Below are 24,054 nucleotides of genomic sequence, written 5' to 3' on the forward strand. Positions count from 1 at the left end.
AATATTAGCTCTTTAACCTGGACCTGGGCACAGCAACAGCTGGCACTTAAGAAGTAGACTTTGTCAGTAAACTATGACAAAACAAAATCATACATGTGAACACTGCAACAAAGCATTTATCTAGGAGTTACTAGACTTCTTCTAATACTTTAGGATCTTTCATTTTGAATGCTGAAATATTACAGAAAGAATATCTACAGACTTAGAGGAAGAAATTATATTTTGCTTTCTCAGTGGAAAAGAAATCTATGTTTATATGAACTTTAGCTGGACCAATGATTAAGGACAGAGATATAATAATATGAAAAATTTCCTTAAAATTGATAATACAGCTATAGCATGTATAAGCAGAATTTGAAATTATATCCAAATCATGAAGCTACTTTTGATTTCTTGTACATGCTCCATACTTCCCAGCAAATGTCAGAAGAAATATTAAAATGCCACTGTATAAATTTACATTTAAAATTAAATACACTTACATGAAACTGATTCAAATAAAGAGTTTAGTCTTTTGAATAAAATAATATCATGACAATTATCAGCTTTAGATACACTAATATTTGTAGTTTGGAATAATTTTTCAGAAATTTTCTGAAGGTTGCCACAGCTTCTAAAATATTCTTAACACTTCTAGTACCAGCTGAGTCAGAAGAAAGATCTCTTGCAAAATTAAAAATTAACAAAATTGCTTTCAATCCCGTATTTGTGTAAAGCTACTAATGTAATTTTCTTTTTTTAAATTTTATTTAAAAGAGAGTAGTAAATGAGAAAAAAAAAAGAACAATAGCAGCATACCAGCATCACAAACATAAACAAACCAAAGCAAGAACATTTAAAATGATACAGGGTTTCAAGATATAGTTTTCAATTATATAGATTTAAAACAATTTATTAAAAGTATAAATTTGATGGTCTAATAAATGAATTTACAGAAGAAAGAGTCAGAAAAATCTTATGCTTAGACATTACATTAATAATGTATCATTTATCATGAAATTTTGACACAAAAATATTTTTTCACACTTTGTAAGTTCATATTGTTCCTTATGAGTTATTATTATTATTGTTGCTATTATGCCTTATAAGTAATACAATATTTTTAAAGGTAAATTACCTTTATGTTTTAATATCTTTAAAGCATTTTTTTATTCCTCTATCAGGGCCCTTGCATTCTGCATGAGGCCTTTCCAAGTCTGTGCAGACTTGGAACAGGGGACAGGATGGTTGAGGGGTTAAATTATCTGTACAGGTTAATTTTTCAAGTAATAATTATTTCTTTTTAATAGTTTGTGGTGCTGCTGATAGAACCCAAGGTCCTGCACAAACTCTAGACAAATACTGTACCACTGAGCAATATCCCGGCCCCATATCTGCTCAGCCTTCTCCAAATACCTCTCTACTGAGTTTTCTATGCCCTCTGTAGAATAGCATGAAGCCTTTTTTCTTTTCTTTCTCCTTCTCCTTTTGGTCTTCCTCTTCCTCTTCCTCTTCCTCTCCCTCTTCTTCTTCTCATTTTTCTTTACTTTAAGTCTATGGCTTTTATAGGTCTTTAAAGGATCTGGGTTTCCAGTGATAAAGGAGAAAGAGAAGGAATTTAAGGCGAAGCTCCTTCTTAGGCTACTGCCCTTCTGTTGCTTTGCTCAGCCTCAGTTCACTAAGAAAGCCAAAATCGCGTGTAGCTGATAAAAACATAGAAATGCCGGTAGTTTGAGATTGCAACAAGGCTTCACAGGATATGCATTCATGCATGAGCGGACCCTTTCTGAGTCTTTTGAACACTGATTACAGGAGCAGTGCTAACAGAGGTTCTCCCCTAGTGATCTTGAGGGGGCAGGATGGCCGCATCTTGGTTCCTTTTCTGCAGGAGAACTGCGTGAAATCAGGCTAGTTCCAAGGACTGTATCAAGGGGGAGATTCTAGGCTGCAGTGCCTCTGACCCAGGTGACAGGAAGAGGAAAGGAGAGGGCATCAGCAGGCGGGAGAGAAGGCACACTTGCTTGAGTTAGCCATTCACACAGGTGGTTGCTTGTAAGAGTAACAAAAAAATGAGTAAAATAGTAAAGTGTCTGTGGATGATACAACAACAGTCCCCCAAGATGTCCATGTCCTCCTATTCTCTGGGGCCTGGGAATAGTTAACATGGCAACAGAAATTTCTGAAGATGGAAGAAAAGGTGCTACTTTTCTGGCTCTGAGATAGGAGACTTCTGGATTCTCTGAATAGGCTCAATCTAAACACCACTGTCCTTAAAAGCAAAAAGGGAGGCAGAAGAGGAGCATCAGCAAAAGGTGTGATGACAGACACAAGATCAGAGAGCTGCTATGTTGCTGGCTTTGACCTTGAAGGGGGTGGACCACAAGCCAATGAATGAGGGCAACCTCTAGAACAGAGCCCCCATTTGACACCTTGGTTTTACCCCAGTGAGACCTATGTCAAACTTTTGACTTTCAGAAGTATGAGGGAATAAATTTCTGTTGTTCTAATCCACTAAAATTGTGGCAAATTTTTATGGCAGCCATAGGAAATTAATACAGCTCCCTTGAATATTTCTATTAATAGTGTAAGGCAGCTCTGGAGTCAAACTGATTAGATTCTAATAAGCAGCTCAGCTATTATTAGCTATTTATAGGAGAAGTTAGTAACTTTTCAATGTCCTGGTTTTGTCCTTTGATAAAAGAGGTTATCACCTCATAATTGCATTCTAAAGAACAATGAAGGTTAAGTTTTTGAGATAAATAGTAAAGGAGAAGCACTGGATAAGTGTTGCCTGTGGGAGTCTGGGTGGTACACTTAGCATGACAAAGGACTTCCTCCATTCTCATTCCTGTATACTTTTCTGCCATTGTCTCTTCTTCATCCCCCAACCCCGCTGATGCTATGTTGACCATTAGTCCTCCAAGGCCTTCCCTTCGCATGTTCTTGCTGTGGTCCGTTCTTTAGATGCCACCTTTTCCTATTTTCTCATACTAACATTTTAAATATCTTATGCAAAAATAAGTTTACATTTGGACCTGGGTAACTGTGGAGAATTTGTTCCAAGACTCTCTTTAGATACCAAAATCCATAGATGTTTAAATATATATGTGCTTAGTATTTGTGTATAACCTGTGCAGTTCTCCTATATCCTTTAAATCATCTCCAGATTACTTATAATACCTAATACAGTGTAAATGGTTATTATACTATATTGTAACAGGAGTGCATTTTTATACTCTGTTATTTAGCAAATAACAGGGGAAGTGTCTGTATGTGTTCAGGACAAATGCAATCACTGTAGACCTCCTAACTACATTTCTGATCTGCACTACAGTTCTGACCTACATTTATGATCTGCAAATACATAGATTTGGAACCCTTAGATACAGAACTTGTAGCTCTTATGGAGGGCAGCTGTATTAAATATCGTTAATTCTCAAGATGTTACTCACTTGTTATGGTTTTGTCTCCTAAGGTCTCCTCAGAGTCTTGCATTTTGCTGTATCCAGGATGGTGCTGTCTGTAGAAAACCTCCAGAAATCTTGGGTGATTGACTGCTTAAGGAATCCTTAGGAATTGTCCTTTTTTTTTCCTTTTTTTTTGGTACCAGGAATTGGACTCAGGACCTTGTACTTGCCAGGCAGGCGCTGTGCTGCTGAGCTATATCCCTGATGCCCTTTTTCTTTCTTTTGGTAAAATTGGAGGTTGACTGCAGGGACCCTTTACTACTGAGCTACAGCTATAACCCTAGGTCTTTTATCTTTTTTTTTTTTTTTTTTTTTGTACCGGGAATTGAACTCAGGATCTTGCCCTTGCCAGGCAGGCTCTGGTGTTGCTGAGTTGTATGCCTGGCCCTAGGTCTTTTATCTTGAGACAGAGTTTCACAAAGTTGCCAAGTTGGCCTCCAATTTCTGATCCTACTGCCTCAGCGTTCTGGGTAACAGGGATTACAGGCATGTGCCACTGTTTCTGTCTGGAAATTGCTTTATATTGAGGACTCTTGGCTTATGTTATATGCATGAACTCCAAAGTGAGGAATTTCAGCTGGGAAGTATCATTGGCAGGGAGAACTCCCAAAAGCCCACTGAATCAAGCCAAATTGTATGAAGTATTTGGCCCCCTGTTCTGTCTGCTTATAAACTTCCTTGGAATGACTGTCACAGAATTTTCTTGGGAGAACAGTCACAGAGAAAAAAACTGGCATTTTTCTTCAGAGTTCCTAAAGTAGAGTTGTCTGGAGCTTATGATGCCAACAAGTTCAGAACTTTTCCACAGCTGTGAAGAGCTTCATTTTAACGGTGAGAAATTCCAACAAGATTTATAGTAAGATTATCTTTTAATGAGACCTCCTGCTGAAAAATCCAGTTAGAGTTCACAAAAATCACATTATGTACAAATCACAATTGTAAAAATGTTTTGAAAGCTGCTTGAAACAAAACTGGCTAAAAACCTGATTTCTGAGGTGATTTGGTTATTATGAGTATAAAATGTCAACTCTGAAATAAATGCACAAAGAATGTATTAGTGTTCCTTAATCATCGGTTCATGAGGATTTGCATTTTATATTTACATGTCAAATGCAAAATGACTCTTTAAATGTGGTTTTATTTTAAAATAAATCCTGAAAACACACAAAATACTGTTTTCAAATACTGTCACTCACTAGGATACCTCCTGAAAATTCTCTGTGATTCAGTCTCCCTCTGGTGGTTATGTTAAGAAAGGTACCAACTTTAAACTCACTGAATTTCTTCCCTCTGCCATTTTGCCAGTCTGGAAAGGGTCTTCCTCAGGTCTTTAATCCTGCTCCATCAAATTCGGGACAGTTGACAAATTTTATATTTTGACCATATGAGCAATACAGAAATTTTGATTATTTTAATAAAAATCAACTGGTCCATCTGCAGCTTCTTATTTTCCATGTCAAAATCAGCTTTTACTATTAGGAAATCTGACCTAATTTCCTTATCTTTGTGGACAATTTTTGGTGTATTTTGGCTTCAGTGTTTTCTGCCTGCTTTAAAAGGTTCTGGGTTAAATACAAAGTTCATTTAGCTTATGCTATGTGACCATCACTCTTGTAGGTTCTATAGCTACAGCTGTAGCCAGAAACAAAATAGACAAAAGTTGTTACCCTTATACAGTCTCTGTTCAGTGCACATAGAGGTATGATTTATGAAGACATAACCTATAAAGATCAGCATATTTGACTTCACATGTGTACAAAACTTTTTTTATATCTAGAAATGATAAATTTAACAGATAAATGATTGAGAGGAAAGAATTATAGTGAAAGAAGTTCTGATACATCAGTAAGGGAAGAAATGCATAGAAAGCTGTGCAGAAGATACGGACAGAAGGAACTGGTTGTAAAGGGTGCTTCTCTAAAATCATAACTGGTGGATGTAGGATTTTGTGGTTTTAAATTTACTCACATACACAAGCTAAACATGCCCTTTGGAAAAGATGCTCCTAACTGGAGTTCCTTAACTACTCTTCTGCTCAAATTGCAGCAGTGGGGGCATAATTATTCATTTTCTATGATGTTCTCAGTGTGTTTGCTCTCTTCAGAGATAAAGCAGACCATTACCCGCTTGACTCAGGGCTGACATTAATGGCAGATGGTTTAACATATATTTCTAGTACTGTCTGTCTTTCCTAAAACTTCTGCCCCTCCTAACCTCTCACCTCTTATTTTCTTGACTCATTCTCTTCCCCTGATTTTCCACTCTATATTGTTCACAGGGGACTGGACTCATTCCTGTTTACTAGTACAAAAGAACATGTGAGTCCTGTGAAACTTCTGGAAAAAATTTAGCAGTTTTCCTCCTCCCCTCTTGTGCCTTGGGTGCTGTGTATATGAAATTCCAGTCTTTACAGACTGGCAGCTATGACTCTGGAATGCAAGTTAATTAAATTGTGCTTGTAGTTAGTTTTAGGCAAGATTGATTTTTCTTTCCCTTGTTAGGTTTAGCCTGTGTGGCTTTGTTATATACAACCCTGGTAACTAGGGATACTAGGAAAGATTTACATAGCTGTGCTCTGAAGGGGACAAGGTAGTAGAAATGAGGAAGAAACATGGGAGAAAGAACCCAGAGACCTCTGCGCTCCTCCGATATGTAAATCATTTAACAGCACCCAAACAATTTAACAGCAAAAGTCAACTTTCCTGGAGCAATTGACACCCTTTTCTATGAGCCAAAAAAATGTTTGGAAATCTCTTCCTAGATGTTGTGAGTGATTTCTTTTCTGGTCTGTAGATTGAGTAGCTATCAGGATAGGTATTAGAGTAATATTTATGACCAATTTCCTCACTATTAACTTCTTTTCCTTTAATTATGAGAACGTTGAGAATTGTCCTCATTATTTGGGAGGTGGTTTAACCATGGAGGTTTGGATTGCCAAGAACACCCAGGCTTTCGCAACTCTCCCTTGATCCAGCATCGCACAGGTGGATGTAGTTGCTATGGGCTGCTGTACGGAGGCAAGTCAGTGGGGTTTGTGTGATCAGTGAGAGTTGCAGAGTACAGAAGAACTTGGGGAGACTCTGACCTAAAGATTCAGAATCTTTGCATTGAGCTACTGGCTGTCCCATCTGGAAGATAGGTGACCCAGCAGTACCAGTATCCTGGAGATTTTTAAGAATAATAATGCTTTGAAATAGTCTACATTGTATAAACAACAGAAAGTACGTGAGAAAGTGATATAATATAATCTGCATGGGATTGGAAAGTGAATTTTAGATATTTTGGTAGAGATACAATTTGTTTTTGGAAGAAAAGTTCTTTTCATGGTAGATTCTATATGTAAATCTTTATTCTATTTTTGATTCTCCAGCCACATAATGTTCAAGTTCATAGATAATTTATTTTAATTCTTGGGTGATCAATATATAAAACAGAGTAAAATAAAAGGAACTGGGATGAAAGCTCCATTTGGTTAAAGTGGAAAATAAACTCTATAAACTGTTAACTTGTAAAATGAGCTCTGTCCATTTTGCCTAGCCCAATGAATAAAGTGTTATCATAGAATGATTCTTCAAACCATCTTAGTTCATTTTTGTTGCTATAACAGAATGCCTAATACTGGTATATTTGTAAAGAAAGACATTTATCTTGATTCATGGTTATGGAGCTTGGGAAGTCCAAAAGCACTGGACTGGTGAATGCTGCTTCAACTCATGGTAGAAAGCAGAAGGATTAGCAGTTATATGTGAAAGATGAAGAAAAAGAGAGGCAGCCGTGCTTAATAATGCCCTCACTCTCTCAGGAACTACTACATTAATCATTTCTTAGAGGCCCTACTTCCCAACACTGCCCCAACGGTGATCAAATTTCAACTTGAGTTTTGGCGGGCGCAAACCATAGCATTGATTATTTTTCTTCATTTATCTTTCTTCCAGTCTTTCCAAAGATGTGGTTACAGAACTACACATTTACTAAAGGCCTGGAAAGCCTCTCTCTCTGTGTCTCTCTACACATCTATATCTATCTATATATCTATATCTTTTTAGAAACTATCATACATAGGAGGCTATTTTCTTTCCAAATCATATATATCTCCTTTATTTTCCCTAGCTGTATATTCAGTCATATAATTTTTTATAAAGCAGACTCTATGTTTGTTTGAAATTTGTCAAAGGTATTTACATGTTGTTCCATTATTATAATTTATAGTAAGTAACTGCAAAATGTCACTTGTGACAGCCTTATGTTTGGAGAAAAATCTCAAAAATATGTTAAAGTACCATTAAATGTTAGTTACTTTTTTAGAAATTGAGTGTAAACCCTCTAAAGAAAATTCAGAAAAAGTACCCCCCCATAAAAAAACTCTAGCTGAATAATTACCTTTAAATTTAGGAACATCTACCTCCTTACCAAGAGGCTAGACTGTAAATATGTAGTTTTTGAATTATTCATGTTCTTTAGAACTCTTACATATATTGTTGTAGTTCCTTACAGGAAATGACAAACAGTATGTCACAATATACATATTATTTTCCAGTGATTTGTCAAAGAAATCACTTCAGAGGCCTATTTAAAACTTTTATTTTATTATTATTTTTTTGATACTGGGAATCGAACTCAGGACCTTGCACTTGCCAGGCAGGTGCTTATGCCGCTGAGCTATATTCCTGGCCCCTATTTAAAACTTCTGGACTAAAATTTGAGGTAGCATACTAGTAAATTATTTTAATAAGACAATCCCTATTTGGAAGTTTCTTTGATATTCTCTCTCTCCTTCTCTCCCTCTTCTCCTCTTCCCACCTATCTCTTTTCACCCTTCCCCCTCCTTCCCTCTGTTCTCTTCTTCCTTCCATTTTCTTCCTTCCTTCTTTCTTTCCTTCCTTCCTTCCTTGTCAAATTGGCCAAAGATTTCTCAAAATTTCTTTGTACTTCTGATTGGCTTCTATTTCTGGCAGTCTCTGAGCATAAAGCTTCACTTCTCTCTTTTCCTGTACTTTCTCTTCTGCCTAATTAGATTTAAAATCTATTAGTCAAGGCTCTGATTCTATTTTATACTATGATTTTATCTAAAAAATTTGAATGACATGGAACTGTTTCTAAATGCTACTTATATTCTTTTTCTATTAGAATGCATCCAGTTACAGATTTATTTTTGTTTTCTAATATTAACTTTTAGATAATTTTACATTAACTTAATTTCCTATAGAATGATAGATCTTCCATCATGCTGTCAGACAGGCAATAAGTACTCTTAGTTATTATTTTTAGGAATTTATACTGAAGGCCAGTTGGCAAAGTTTCCATTAAATCAAAGCATAGCTTTATTTCAAAGGGAGAAAATGTGAGTCAAAGAGTAACTTAGGCATGAAGGCATTTAATTTGCAAGGTTGTCATGGGTTTTCTCTGAACATTTGTTTGACAGAGATGGTTTCTCACTAATTGAAAGATGTTGTATGAAAGGCTTTGAGGGACGTTAAACTAAAGAATTGTACTTCAGTGAAGGGACAGATTTCATCTTGTCTTTGCAGTAAGGTAGACCCCACAGAGGATAAGAGAGGTTACAGTAGCAATTCTCTTTTTAGAATATCTAAGGTAAGACTTCTTTAAGTGCATTTATTTAACAGGCACCCACTGGTTACCTATCATATGCTATTTTTGTACAAAATTGTGTAAGCTAAAGGGTACTAACAGAGACCTTTGCTCCTCAGTAAGAATGAAAACTGTATAATGGAGCAGTCTACTGAGCAAACAAAATGGTGTGTATTGTCATCGCTGCACCCCAGGAAATGAGCAGGGACTCTAGCAGTGAGAAGGGAAGGACTGAGTGGGAACACGGGGGATCAGCCTTAGTGGGGTGGCATGAGAAGGAATAATAAGGGTATAGAAATGGACAGAGAGTATCACCTAAGGCTTGGATAGGAATTAGGCTTTGGCATAGCCCTCAATTTCTCAGGGAAGAGGCAGGATCTAAGTGGGGAATGGCTATGTGGGATGGTTCAAAACACTGGGCCCTGGGGCCCTGGCCCTCTCCCTGGTATGGTAAGGTGTTATGGGGTATTTCATCTTACGCAATCCCTGAGGATTTAGATCCCTTGTGCCCTTTAGAAATTTTCTAAAGGAACTAAGAGTTGCGTACCCTTTGGTTCTTCCAGGTGCTGAGTAAGCTCCTTGGCTCCTTGTATCATCCTGCTTTGAAGGAGAGGTCCCTGAAAAACATGGGATATTGATGTTTTATCAATTATTTGAATGGAGAAGTGAGTTTATTTGATTTAGAAATGATGCAGAATTTCTTGCAGCCTTATGTGCTAGGTTACATCCACTCCACTGCACCTCTGAGCAAGGCCATTCCTTGCTCATTTGTGGCCCCAGGTACCCTCTGTACTCCTTAAAAATAGGAAGTAGGATAATAGGAAGCAGGAAAGATCTGTACCTTTCTTGTACCCCCTCAAAATACTTCCTATATGTTTGAACACACTTTCTGAAGCAGTTCTGAAGTCCTCTTTTGTGAGTGTCTTTATGAGGTGTGAGTGAATGTTGCTGCCGAGTGACATCCAAGACACTCTATCTGAGGCAGGCTTGTAAAAACACTATGGTTTGTCCTTATTTCCTTTATTCAGTAGGTCTAGCACTGCATGACTTATGGACCTTCCCTAAAGTAAAAATGACCGTGAGAGGTAAACATTTTGAATTGCTTCAGGATGTAGAGGCAGCCATAGCAGTACAACTAAAGACACTTACAAAAGAGGACTTCCAGAACTGCTTCGGAAAGTGGCGAGAATAATGGGATAAGTGTGTTTGAAGTGACGGGGGGATTTTGAGAGGGATTAATGCAACATGTCTTTCACTGTAGTAGCTTTTTATAATGTAAGTATTCTCCATATTTGTCAAGTATAACTTATAAATTATGTGATCTGCAAAGAAAGAAGATTTTCTGTTTTGCTTGGTTTGGTTTTAGGTAAACTACACTGAAGGTCTTGGGCATCAGCTCTACTGGAAGTGACAGGCATAGTGCCCTACGTTTCATAGATTTCAGAGATCTTAAGTTCAAGGCCAGCCTGGCCAACATAATGAAACAGTGTCTCAAAAAATAATAAATAAAACCCCTAGTCAGTCTTCTGCCTCCACCAGCCCTTTGATTCTTTGAAATTGCACTTCTCAGGGTCCTGGCTGACTGTATTTCCAAATCTGATTTTCGTATCTCAGTTTTCTCTTACCTGGCCTGTCAGCCTCATTTGACATGGTTGGTCATCTTAACCTCTTTGATATATTACCCTTCCTTGGCTTCCAGAAGGTCACACTCACTTGCTGATTCTCCTTCTGCTGCACTGGTCATTTTCTAGCTCTTTGCGGGCTTTTCCTCATCTCTACAGCTACTATACGTGGAGTTCAAGAGTTCAGCACTAATTCACCTCTTTACTATGTTGCTAGTTCTCATTCTTCTCTCTATTCACTAACCCTGGTGCACTGGCTTTAAATCCATGAACCAGTAACTCACACATTCATATTTATACTGCTTTGTCCTGGATTCTGAGCCTATGCATCCATTTGTCTACTTTACATGACATCTATTTACCTGGATGCCTACTGTTTATGTCATGTTCAACATGTCCAATCAGAAGACTAGTAAATAACCTTGAGTACTGTGTCTGGTCCCTGGCCCCTTCCCCTCTGATTTTTTTTTAATAGTCTTGCTTCTTCACTATCCTTCTCCATCTTAGTAAATAACAATTCTTGCCTTCTAGCCAGCCAGAAGCATGAAGTTCTTATTGACTTTTTACTCTTGTCTTTCCCTCAAAACTCCCATCAAATGCACCAGACAGTAGCCTGGATCTACTTTCAGGACACATCCAACTTCCATTGCCTTTCAACAGTTCCACTGCTACTCCCTCGAAACCACCATTTTCTTTCTGGATTTCTCCAGTAGCCTCCTAACTGGTCCGAATGTCTTCCTTTGACCCCCATGAGTCTTTTTTCAACACAATAGGCAAATCATCTTTTAAGGACCTAAGTCATGTCTCACTATTCTTTACTCAACACCTTGTTATGACTCTGTTTCTTTAAGATTCCGAAGTGCTTCCAAAGTTCTGTAAAGGCCTGCCACTCTTCCTTTTTGCTTTTGTTTATCTCTTGTTGCTCCCTCCTTCCCTCTTTCCACAGTAGTTATGTGGGTCTTCTTCCCCATCCTGATGGTATTACTGAGTTTTTATGTTACTGTGACAAAATTCTTGACATACAAAGGAGAAAGGCTGGGCAGGGGATATAGCTCAGTGGCACAAACACCTACCTGGGAAGTGCAAGGTCTTGAGTCAAAAAACAAACAAACAAGCAAAACAAAGGAGAAAGGTTTATTTTGGCTCATAATTGCAGAGGTTTTAGACCATGGCTGGCTCCAAGGCAAAAACAGCATGGTGGAAGGGCATGGTAGAGGAAAGCTGCTCACCTCACAGCAGCCAGGAAACAGAGAGGAAGAGCCAGAGAGGAAAGGGCCAGGTACCAGACACTCTGCAAGGTCATGTCCCCATGACCCAACCAGACACACTCAGAAATGTTCTTTGCTCATCTTCTGGGCCTCTCTCAGGCCAATGAACCATCACTCTGGCACCTGCCCAGTGTTCTCTTACCTGGGGGACTTTTCTCTGGCTCTCTCTTCCATTGGGAGTGTCTCTGAGATATAAAGAGCTACTTTACCTTTTTCAAGTTTTGCTCAAATATCAGCTTTCAGTGAGGCTATTCCAGTCATCTGAATTATCAGTGGAAGCTGACACCTGTACCTCCTATCTCCCTTAGAAGGAGGGTAGAGACCAAGTTTGGTGATTTGAGCCCACCCTCAGATTTTCTCACCTCTTCCATTCCAAACCTATTTATCTATATTTTATGCACAAAGTTAGAGGGCTCTCCTTGAGGAGAATTCTGAATCAGTTGCTGAAACGTTTCGTTTACTCTTTTTAATCTACTCAAACAACCTTGCAAAAGGTAACAGCAATAGTGGTTTCTAGTAATTTAATTTCCCTCAGCATGTACAATATAGCAGTGGTAAGCTTGCTTCTTAGTTCTAGCCCACAGCGGGGATCTGCTACGTCAGGTCGGCATTGTTTACAGAGGTGAAGTTGAATTGCACTTCAGGCTGTAAGTGAGGCTCAAAGATAGCACAAAGGAGGATGCCATTCACTCACTGGTTCGTGGGTATTTTCTGAAAAGACTCCAAAAGTTAATAACCAGGGTAATGAGAGCATTTGCTAACATAAATGTTGCAATAACACACAGAAAGAGAACAGAGGTTGCTGGGAGCAATTGCAAGAAATCTCAAGGTAATTTCAGGGTGGTTATTTTAGCAGACGTTATCAGAGACCAGAATACTGAAATGAGCTCTTCATCCTCGTGGGTATAATGCTTTTCAGAATCTATGACCATCTGAAGTCTAAGCAATTCATGATTATCCAGTCATCTGGACAGGTAAATTAGCATCTTAGGAAATATAACTTTCCACTGTTCTCTTAGAGTTGTATTAACTAGTTGTTACTTGTGTAAATGGAAATCCACTTTGGTGGTGAAGCACTTTTGGTAAAGTGTTTCCCCACGATGATCAGTAGAACACATGTTTCATTCAGGTGGAAATTTTTTTCTTTTTCTTTTTTCACTGTTATATCCCCAAGTGCTAGAATAGTGCCTTATGTACACATTAGTAACACTTGTTCAATTACTTGATGAATCTTCTTTTGATCCATCTAACATTGATTTAAAATGCAGCGTAGTCCTTAAATTATAGATGATTGAGAATGATGTCAAGATTCTATGCCATAACTTCTCAGGGATTTCATTTTGTCATCTAAGGGGTAATTCAAAAGCCTGTTAAAAAATGATTGTTAAAAGAAAGTGCAATTGGTGGTCAAAATTTCTGTAGAAACTTGTTAAGAACTCTCTTAGGTTGTTTCCCAAAAAAACACTGACATGGAATGTCATTTCATCTAGATAACATTCACCTGAAAGACAGATATTCTTCTTCTGCTTAGAGAGGAAAACAAAGATAAGCTTGAACTTTTACTCCAACCTGCTGCCTTTCATCTGGAATTGAGTTAGCTGACCACACCCATGAACCAGAAATAGGGGCATGGCTGTGGTGCAGATGATTAGATTGGAAGCCCAAACCTCAGCTAGGATGATTTTCAGCTTTTACTGGTTACATGGCTTATTTCTGTTTTAATCTTATGATGTTCCAGTTCTTCTATTTGTAAATTGCCCTTCTCCAAGGAAGCTGGGATAAAGATGCCTGCCTGTTTACTTTATGGAGCTCTTAGAAATTCCAAATAAGATGTGTTTAAAGCACTTTCTTTTTTGGCTTTTCTCCGGTACCGGGAACCGAACTCACGACCTTGCGCTTGCCAGGCAGGCGCTTTTTGCCGCTGAGCTAAATCCCCAGCCCTAAAGCACTTTCTTAATTGAAAATTTTGTGTAAATAAGTTAGAAATTTTGAGTACAGTTAAAACATCAAAAACTATGTACATATTTTTCTAATTTGACAAAAGTAGTAGTGGTTACTGACACTATAAACTCTCAAAGATAAATAAGAATAAAGAAACAATTTATAATGTCCTCAGAGCAAGAGCAACACTACCTCCAAATGTAACTATACCAAAAAGAAAGTAGTTTCTCCTGAATCAGCCAACACAGGAGATATTAATAATCAAGACAATGCATGAATGCATGTAGGGTTATGTTCTAAATTTGATCCAGATTTGAGATGACCATGCAAATGAAATGAGTTTTACTAAAGTCATATACAGAAATAAGGTCTTAAAGATGAAATCTAGATGATAGGAATTATTTAGTGGTGAGCTCTCAGCCACATTTCCTGAGGAATTATCAGAGCCATAGGTGGGGAATGCAATAATTCTTGAAGAATTGCAGCTGCTGAAATGCAGACATATGGAATTCTTGCACTCTCCAGAAATAATCTCACAATAGGCTAAACACACCTTTAAAATTTTCTCTTAACCCTAGAGAGAGGATATTGTGTAGACTGGCTGGCAAAATCTTAGTGTTTTGAAAGTTCATTTTACATCTGGTTTCCTGTGCACCCTTTAGGAGTCTGTATTTGTAGGTATCACAGTGTAGTCCTGTGCTGAATTTTTGAACACCGTATACATTAAGCATGTTGAATATTTTGACAGAAATCCACAGATTTACTTTGTACTGGTTTGGGGATATAATGAAAAACAAGATCTTTGTTGATACTGTAAACTTACCAGATAAAGTAGAACTTAATGGTCAACACATTGAAGCACTGATTTCCTTGCTTGTGTTGGAAAATAACACATTAATTAATTTTCTTTTGTTTTTGCTTTATGACAATATATTGCTTCTGTATTAGTCACTTTCCCATCACTAGGACAAAATACCCAACACTAGCAATTTAAAGGAGAGGTTTATCGTATCTCATAGTTTCAGGCCCTGGTCGGCCGGCTCTAAGGCAGAAACAGCATGGTGAAAGTGTTCGTTGGGCCGCAGCTCACTCTGTGGCAGCCAGGAAAAGGAGAGAGGGAGAGAGAGAGCAAGTGAGAGAGCAAGAGAGAGAGCAAGAGAGAAGAAAGAGAGACAGAGACAGAGAGAGACAGAGATATAGAGAGACAGAGACAGGGGAAGGGTGGAGCAGAGGATAAGAACATGACCAGAACCTACCTCTCAGCAATACATTCAGCTAGAAGCTCATGCATGGACTAATTCACTGACGAGTATCGTGCCCTCTTGAGCCAATCACTTTCCAAAAGCTTTACCTTTGAACACATGAGAATTGGAGGCAGGAGCATTTTAGAACTAAACCATAATAGTCTCATTGGAGATGTAGATAGTTTTCCCCATCAAATATTATTTTAGAGCTTCCTGAATATCCGCCATTCTGCTGAGTCCTAGGGATGTGGTGTAAAATATGACAAACATGTACCTTACCACCTGCAGCTTTCAACCTGTACTTTTCTATGTTCTGAGTTAAAATAACCCATACCTTCTGGCTGTCATTACTTAGTCCAAGGGTTTATCTGACCAAGGAATACACAGCTCAGGGGATGATGGCAGGGACCAGACAACTCACCACACAGCTAAGGAATCTTTGGCAGACATGGAGAAAGACAAGGGAGTGGGGAGAGGAAAGAGGCAGGAGCAGAGGAGACAGGAGGTAATGGTTTGGAGGTTCTATTATCTACTGTTACTCTGACGGCTTCGGAATCTTCAGGAAAAGGTTTCTTGTGTACCCTTCATGAGTGTATTTTTTTCTGAATAAAAGGTAAAGTGTAATTACTATAAGAACTTTTAAAAAATACAGAATAAAATATGGTGAAGAGAATAAAAATTGCCTTTAACTTATTACCAGGGGTAATTCTACTACTTTCAGCTGTACCTCTTCCCATGACAAATTATGTTTTTTTTACAGCCGGTTGTAGTATCCTGAACTTTGTTTTAGCACATCGAGTATTTTCTACAATATACTTCTTTTCTGTGGCTGTAACAGTATTCTGAATTAGGGAAGGGCTAAATTTATTTAACCACTTCCCTATTATTGTATAATTGTTATTTCATAGTTTCCTCATTATAAACAATGATGGTGTGAATATCCTTAGGAATAAAACTTACATGTATTACTAAGGATTTTCTTTGTATGAAGGCCAAGAAATAAGACGGCTAGGCATTTGATGCATATTATCAAAAATTTAAATTTATTTCAATACTTATTTTGTTGAACTGATTTACCTTTTTATTAATGGTCATCCTTAAAGTGTATGTCTAGTTTTTGATCTTAAGTCTACTCTAATTTTAAAGCAATTGAAACCATGTTGAATCTTTTGGCAAAAAAAAAAAAAAAAGAGTACCTAACAAGAACAAAAACTACCAGATGTAACATCAGTATGTAACTGTGGGGGAGAAATAGACCAAAAATACTAGCTAAAGTCATTTCATGTTCCTTATGCCAAAACATAAGGAATGACATTTTACATGGCATTTTTATTAAGGCAAATAAATATACTTTAAATGCAGGGCACTGGGTCTCTGCCTGCATCCTAGCATAAGTCAGTTGGCAATTGTTTACTGTGCTACGTAGGCAACATTGTAGAACAGGCTGTTTTGAGTGTTTGCTCAGTTAGTACTACTTCACTTTGACATCCTTCCTATTTGTTAAGAAAAATACTCCCACTGGTTAATGCACGCTGCAAACTGTGCAACTGATGAGGCTTTGCTCTTGTCTCTGAAGATGTACTCCTCTCTCTGCAAGCCCACAGGTTCATTTTCTCCTTCTTTTTGCAGGCAAGCACTCTGTATTATTCCCAAGTAATTCCACACTTAATGTTCTAAAGTACCAAAGGAAAATTGGTGACAGTGAAACATCTGGAAACAAATTTTTGAGTTTCTCCTAAGTTTAAAAGAAAAAAACCTTTAATCTGCCCCGTTCTCTCTCTCTCTTTCCCAGGGCTCTGTGGAGGGGGCGACCACTTCCTGTGCACCAGCGGAATCTGTATCCCCAGGAAACTGCAGTGTAATGGTTACAATGACTGTGACGACTGGAGCGATGAAACTCACTGCAGTACGTGTGGCAGGCAGTTTGGGGTCTGTCTGAGTGGACAGGGGTTTTATTCAGGAGTCTAGAAAAATAACCCTTCCCGTTGTCAAATCCTGACAACCACAAGCATTTCATAGTCCCTTTCAGTTTGCCTTTTTGAAAGAAGCCCATTTGCTTATCTCCCCCAGAGCAAGAGCAGTGTTTGCCCCCTCCCACGTCATGCTTTCGGCATGCCGTGAGGCTCATCAAGCTCAGCAGTGCCATCAAGCTCAGCAGCTACTATTCACTGGGACAGATCCCAGACTGAGGCATTTTACCATAAAGTGTCCTAAAATTGGGAGGTAGTTTTTCATTTATTCTGTTTGGGTGAGGTATCTTGGTTTTTTTTTTTTAAAGCTTCATGAAAACAATGACCACTTATTTATTTATTTGTTAAATTAAATTTAATTTAAATTTTTTGTCTTTTGGGGACAGGGTCTCGCTGTGCAGTTCAGGCTGGCCTTGAGCTCACTTTGTAGCCCAGGCAGGACTCTAACTCGCAACAGTCCAATCCTCTTGCCTCAGCCTCCCGAGTACTGCGATTACAGGTGTATGCCCCTGCACCAGGCATGACCACTTTTTAGAAGACATTTTTAGAGGAAATATTTTACCCTAATGATTCTTAATAAAACAGTGGCTTCACTGTTTTTATTTATTTAGAATGATATTCATTTTCCTTATGTATTTGTTATTAGTACCTGTTTGCAATACGTAATGATTACACTTATTGTGGGGAGTTTGTACATGAACAGAGCAAAGCTTAATTCTTTTTTGTTCCCTTCTCCAATTTTTTCTCCTGCTTCTTCTAATTTTTGATCTGTTCCCATTTGAAAAATCTCTATTTCAATTTTTTTATTTGATTTTCTCATTTTAAGAAATCCTTTTTCCCTTGCTTCTCTCCTCCTTCTATCTCTTGAAGCCACTAATCCATAGGCTCACCCTTAAATTTCCTCAGTTTACTTAACTGATTTGAATAGTTTTGATTGAATTGGCCAGTGGTTTTGTCTCATGTAGATTCAGATTTCAAGTTGTTTTGCACTTAGGCACCAGACAAAAACTTGCCTTAATAACTCAACTGTCTTACTCAAAACAGAACTATATCCAATTGTATTTAACTGCTTTTTAATGCATATATAGTTAGCTGTAGTTAGTATGGGAAGAGCTGCGTTTTACTTCTGCTGAGAATCACCAAGGCTTCGTAAGAGCCAAGGATTCCTGACCTCAGTTGGGAGATAACTTTGGTCTGTTTACCAAGTGACCTACTCTTCATCCAAGCCATTTGCCCAAACTTTGGACAGGCAATGCATTGAGGTAACATTCCATATTAGTGTTTCCTCAAATGAGGTTCCATAGTACTAGAGTCTTGAAAGATGCTTGAGGAAGAAAACAAAATAAAACAAAACAATAATAGCAGCAGCAGCAGCACATGTTGAGCAGTGTTCTTCATCTGATCTTAGTTTACAAAAAGTTCCTGAGAAATCTTGTAGTTTAGAAAAAACTATTAATTTTGTTTCACTTGGTATGTCTTCAATATTTTTTCCTCATGTAAATGGTCATTTTTCAAATGTAATTACGCATTTATTTATTTTGCATAATAACTAGGATCCTGTGGAACTGTAGTTATTCCACACTTATTTTAGGAAATGTATTCAGTAAGCCATTTACTTTTACCATCTGATATTTTCTCTTTAGCTAAACCTATGGCATGCAATTTTACATGAAAAAACATTTTTAGGATATGTATTTACACTGGGCAATATTAATATAAACTTAGCAGAAAATACTGTGAAAAATATCCACAATGGGGAATTCTGAAGGTTCATTTGAATTATAAACAATATATGGGAATTTTGGTGGAAGCTCTTGCTTATGTCTGCAGCTTGTGTTACAGCATTATTTAAATTCTGCATGTACATCCACGGTGGGTCAATGTTGGTTTCATCATTTTGTTATTTGTGGAGGACTGAGCATTGTACTTTGAACACAGTAAATGCTTTCTGCTTCAGTTTTTGAGATTAAATTTGAAGGAGACAATTTCCCTGGTCATCAACTGAACAAGAAGGTATTACCATACTGAGAGGTATTTATCAACATCTTAGGAGCTGAAAAGGCTATTAAAGAAGATAGATATAGGCTTTCCTTATGAATATACCTGCAAAATGATCTATTTGGGCCTATTGAGAAAATACATCTCCTTAGAAAAGTTCTGTATGAAAACCCATAGTGAGAAAGGTGCTTTATATGCTGTTGCTTCTGACCTCACATGAATATCTTCCAATCCTGAGTACCCAGGGTGTGCGGTGTTTCTGCAAGAGCATTTACAGAAGGCAGAACGCACACCTCTGTGGTTACCAACCTGCAGTGGAGGAATAGTGTGATTCTTAGTTTAGGCTCGCATTCAAAACTGCATGGATGTGGGCCACCCCAGGAGAAGAGGAAGAAGTTTTTTCTGAGAAATCTCAGTGAGAAGTAGAAGAAAATGCCCAGTTTGTAAGATTCTGACAGGTAGAAAGGAGGACTGCCAGAGGAGATCACGCATTTATGGATGAGGTAGAAAAATAAGCACTTGTTTACTTTTAGAAAATGGGTCAGATTAGGTAGTTTGTACTGTTTACTGACTTGTCAATTTCCTTTTTAATCTTGTTCAGAGAAGGAAAGGAAGGTAATTATTATTTGTGAGTTATTCCACTGATTGTGCTAGAAACATTTACCTGCATTGTTTGATTTAGTTATGATTACTGGAGTTATTATCTGTTCCTTTTGTATAGGTGCACAGCCTGGGCATAGGGCCCAACGCATTTTCCAGTGAGTCACAATGCTATACTTAACTTAGTCTGGACTGGTTCCAAATCTAATGCTGCTTTCTCTTGATTATGCTGCCTTTGACCTGTCCATGTAAGTTTAGATTTTGGGAATGATTATATTCTGATCATTCTTATGACAAAAAAATATTTAACTATTTGGAGTGGTCTATTATGCTTGGGGATACAATTGTCTAGCACAATTGTACTTCAGGTATCGGTGACTATTTATCGATTACCCCCCAACTAATTGTGTTTTGTCTGTCAATCTCTACTTAAGTATGCATTGAATGAAAAGATTTTTAACCACCTGGAACAACGTTGGTAGTATACTATAAAGAGTTTTGAAATTAGGAAAACTAATAATTTCTAGTTTTGCCTCTAGAGACAGGCTACATGTTTAACTCTGGCTTTCTTTAGCATCAAGGTTGAGTGTATATTAGCATTTCCAGAATATCAGCTGAATGTGCAGGGATCTGATTTAGTTTGTCCGGAAGTGGGCCTAGGCAGAAGCACTTTTGCAAAACTGCCCAGGTTATTAATCCTAACGGCAGCCAGATTATGAAGCTACTAGAGTGGAAAATATCTGTGTCCCTTTTGTTGCTAATATTCTATAATCTTCTAATTCTTCAGCAAGCTCCTACAACAGTCTGTTACATAGCAGTGCATAGCATGTGAATATATATATTCATGTGTATATATGTATACATATATATAGTGGTTCCTTGGTTCATGAACTTAATTTGTTCTACGATATTGGAAAAGATGGCCACATTTGTGTGTATGGGAAAGATGGCTGTGGTAGTGTTTGTCATCACATGCAGAGTTTGTAAACAAAAACAAAGTTTTGCTAAATGCTTCCATTTGCAAACTAAATTATCTTCAAACAAAAGCATTCGTGAACCAAGGTACCACTGTGTATAAAGAAATGATTGTCCTGGGAAAATAGCTGATGTAGAATTGCATGTCAAATACTTTTGGAAATCATTTGCCTTGAGTTTTGAGTAAAATTGGTTGACTTGTTTCTGAAGGGGGTAATTTCCTAATTATAATGAGTTATCACAATATGGCGTTTACTAGTGTAAGTGTTTGAGTCAGGGTGCCTATGTTCCTATCTTTACTATTTTCTGACTCTGAGGACTTAGTCAAGTCCTAACCCTCTTTGTGCCTCAATTTCTTCAAAGTAGAGGGGAAACAAAATTATCTCTAGAACCGAGTAACTGGACATGAAGCATGCAGAATCATATACTTCATGTGACAGCTCTCAAAGAGCATTCGGATTTACGGTTGTGATTGTTGTAACTTTTGTTATCTTCTTCTCTGTGCTCTCCCTGCACATCATCTCTTATTTTAGGGTGCAGAGGGTGACACTGGAAATCAGGGAGACAGAGAATACAGGCCAAGTGACACATGATAGGGACACTAGAGACACCAGAGTATAAATTGCAAGGCTGCAGCACATGAAGCTGTTTTAGAAAAAGGCAACCTAAACAGCACAAAATGAAAGTTGATATTCTAACTAATATTTCTAAGCCATCAAAAGTGTCTCTACCTACTGTAACCTTTCTGCTAAGGGATATAGGTAAATGCTAGAAAGATTTCCATAAAAATAATCAAAATATCTCATTATACAATAAAGAAGGAAACTTCAAATGTTTACAAAATTTACTTTCATATAATGACAACCTGCTTATACAATACTCTTGAATTCCAGCTATGTGTGAAGCATGTCCTAGGTACCTAGTGGCTAGGCATTTTAAGACTTGCTTTCTTGTTTCATGAGATTTTAGTCTAATTACAGAAATAATATATCAACAGAGAACCATTGACTATGGTATTTTGAAACAATAGTATGTGGAATGCAACAAGATTGGTGTAAACAAAAATATAGCATGCTAAATCCTATGAACAGAGATGTTAGGACCGCCAGGAGCTGCGCTGTGTAGAAAACCTGGGCCTTGTACTCAGGTGAGGCTTTATACTATAGAACAGTGGTTTACAACCCTATAGGTGACATTTTGCAATGGAGACATTTTTGACTGTCACCACTGAAGAGCTGGGGGTGACGCAATTGGCATCCAAGGGTGAGCCCAAAGATGCTGCTAAAGATCCATCCCTGACCCAACAAAGAATTACCCAGCCCAGGGATGAAGGAAAGGAGAAAAGAAAGAACAAAGGAAGGAAAAAATATATATGTATATACAAGGCTAGCTGGGATAATTGTACTGCTGCTGTCTATAGGTTTATTGAAAGGAGCAGTTAATGCTTAATTTTTTTCTTGACCAATTTTCCATACCTATATCTGGTAGTCTGAACCACTAATTTGAAGACAACAATATGCAATATAACAACCATTGTTGAATTCCTGCCATCTTGTTTAGTGAAACTCTGTATCGTTTCTAATTTTTTTATTACTTTTATTTTCTTTAATTGTTTGATCAGTCTTGCATTCTTACATCTGATAACCTAAGCAACTTCATTGAAAATAATAATATGTAATATAACAGCCACTGTTAATTCCTATCATCTTGTTTTGAAATCCTGTATCATTTTTGTTTTTGTCTTTATTGTTGGCATTTTTTTTCTCTTTAAAAAAAAAAAGATTTACCCTGTCCAACATACCAATAGTACCACAGGTGAGAAGCAGCTCCTCTAGAGGTAGCACCCATAGCAGAAAGAACTCAGGGAGTCAAGAAGCCTGGCCTTTTCCTCACAGCTCTGCTGTTCTTTGGCTGCCAGTGGTGGAAGAAACATTTCAGTTCTCTGGCAGTGAGAACATTGGATGACATGATCTTTGGAGCCGCCCGTCTTAACATTCTGTAGGAGGAGGTTGAACTTCATACTTGCTCCTTACGCTGAGTCAACCCATGAATATTTAGTGTCGTAGACACTCAGGATATTGAAAGAAGCCCTTAATAAAAAGGTTCCCTTTCTTAGTTTTCTGCTTTAATTTAATGATAATTTTGAGGGACAAAGGTTAATAGTGTGTCTATGAGATAGCAAGCAGAAATAAACATTAACTTGCAAGAACCTCAAAGAAACACTTTGTACCAAGGTCTCCCTGAGAAAAAAGAGCTGAAAGTCTAAAACATCTACCTAAACTCATGTAAAATTATGCTGCACTGAGCAAAACTATCTCAGCAAGCACCTTGTGAAAATTTTGAATTGGCCCTAAATTGTGCTGACAGCATCTCTTTCAGTTCAAATAAACATTTATTCCAATAAAAGGAGGTACTGTGATCTTTGCTATTTGCTATGTATTTCTGGCTATGCAGTGCCTCTGGGTAGAGTTTTGAGTGTTTACTAATCACACAGACCTTAGGGAAGTAACAGGTTGTTTTCTAAATGCAGCAAATTTTGTATCCAATTTCTAACCGTGGAAGTCATACCAGTGGAAGGTTGAATCTGCACCTGTGTGAATAAAGATTTTTAAAAATGCCTATGTCCTCATACCACTTTAAAAAGTATCTCCAGCAAGGTGTTTTAGTATGAATTACCCTCAGGGGACACATGAACCTTTGGAAATTTTTGGTGTGTTTTCATGTTTACCAGATTCTGAGAGGAGTTTTGATTCCTGAGTACACTCCCCATATAAAAGAAAGAAGAAGAAGTGCACTTGCTTAGAAGGAAAGAAAGAAATTAATTCACTGTTTAAATTTTGCCATTTCCCTACCTCCTCCCGGGGACACGTGTACTTTTGCACTGGTAGGTGAGTTGAGAAGCCTTATTTCCCTGGTTATTGCTGATTGTAGCATATTGATTCAAAAATTCCCACAAGCGTCCTTTAAATTAAAACCAAAAAATTGTTTAAACTCTGCAAGAAAATGTATATATCTTGATGCACAAAGTCCCCAAGTTTGCCCAGTGGACGGGAAGACCAATGTCATAACCTTTCTGAATTCAGGAATCCCATACTTCCTACAATGTTGGGATATAGGCTGGGGAGATAGCGCCCTCTGCTGAACGGTAGGAAAATGTTACGGTTATGGCCATAACCGGGAGGTGATGACACCCATCCTTATTTAAAAATTACTCCGTCTGGCAGAGTTAAAATAAAAAATGCTTACAAAGTTTTGTACGTGTACAACTGTGAACATATGTGTGTACAAGTATGTGTGTTTCTGTGTGTTACACATGCACACATCTTTTTTTTTATTATTTTAGAAATAAAAGGAGGAAAATACTAACAGACCGACAACATTTTACAAAATAGCATAGGATC

At 37.7% G+C, this 24,054-nt stretch overlaps 1 protein-coding gene across 3 annotated transcripts in view; it reads left to right on the top strand.

Moving 5' to 3' along the window:
* Corin (corin, serine peptidase) overlaps positions 1–24,054 on the top strand; it is a 248,946-nt gene that overhangs the window by 151,815 nt on the left and 73,077 nt on the right. For all 3 annotated transcript variants that reach the window (XM_005391890.2, XM_013518122.1, XM_013518121.1), the window contains one exon: positions 16,903–17,016. In XM_005391890.2, coding sequence (XP_005391947.1) covers positions 16,903–17,016 — 114 coding nt within the window. The remainder of the gene's footprint in view (positions 1–16,902; positions 17,017–24,054) is intronic.

Source organism: Chinchilla lanigera, unplaced genomic scaffold (genome assembly GCF_000276665.1).
Source record: "Chinchilla lanigera isolate Chin_1 unplaced genomic scaffold, ChiLan1.0 scaffold00042, whole genome shotgun sequence".
NCBI classification, from domain to species: domain Eukaryota; kingdom Metazoa; phylum Chordata; class Mammalia; order Rodentia; family Chinchillidae; genus Chinchilla; species Chinchilla lanigera.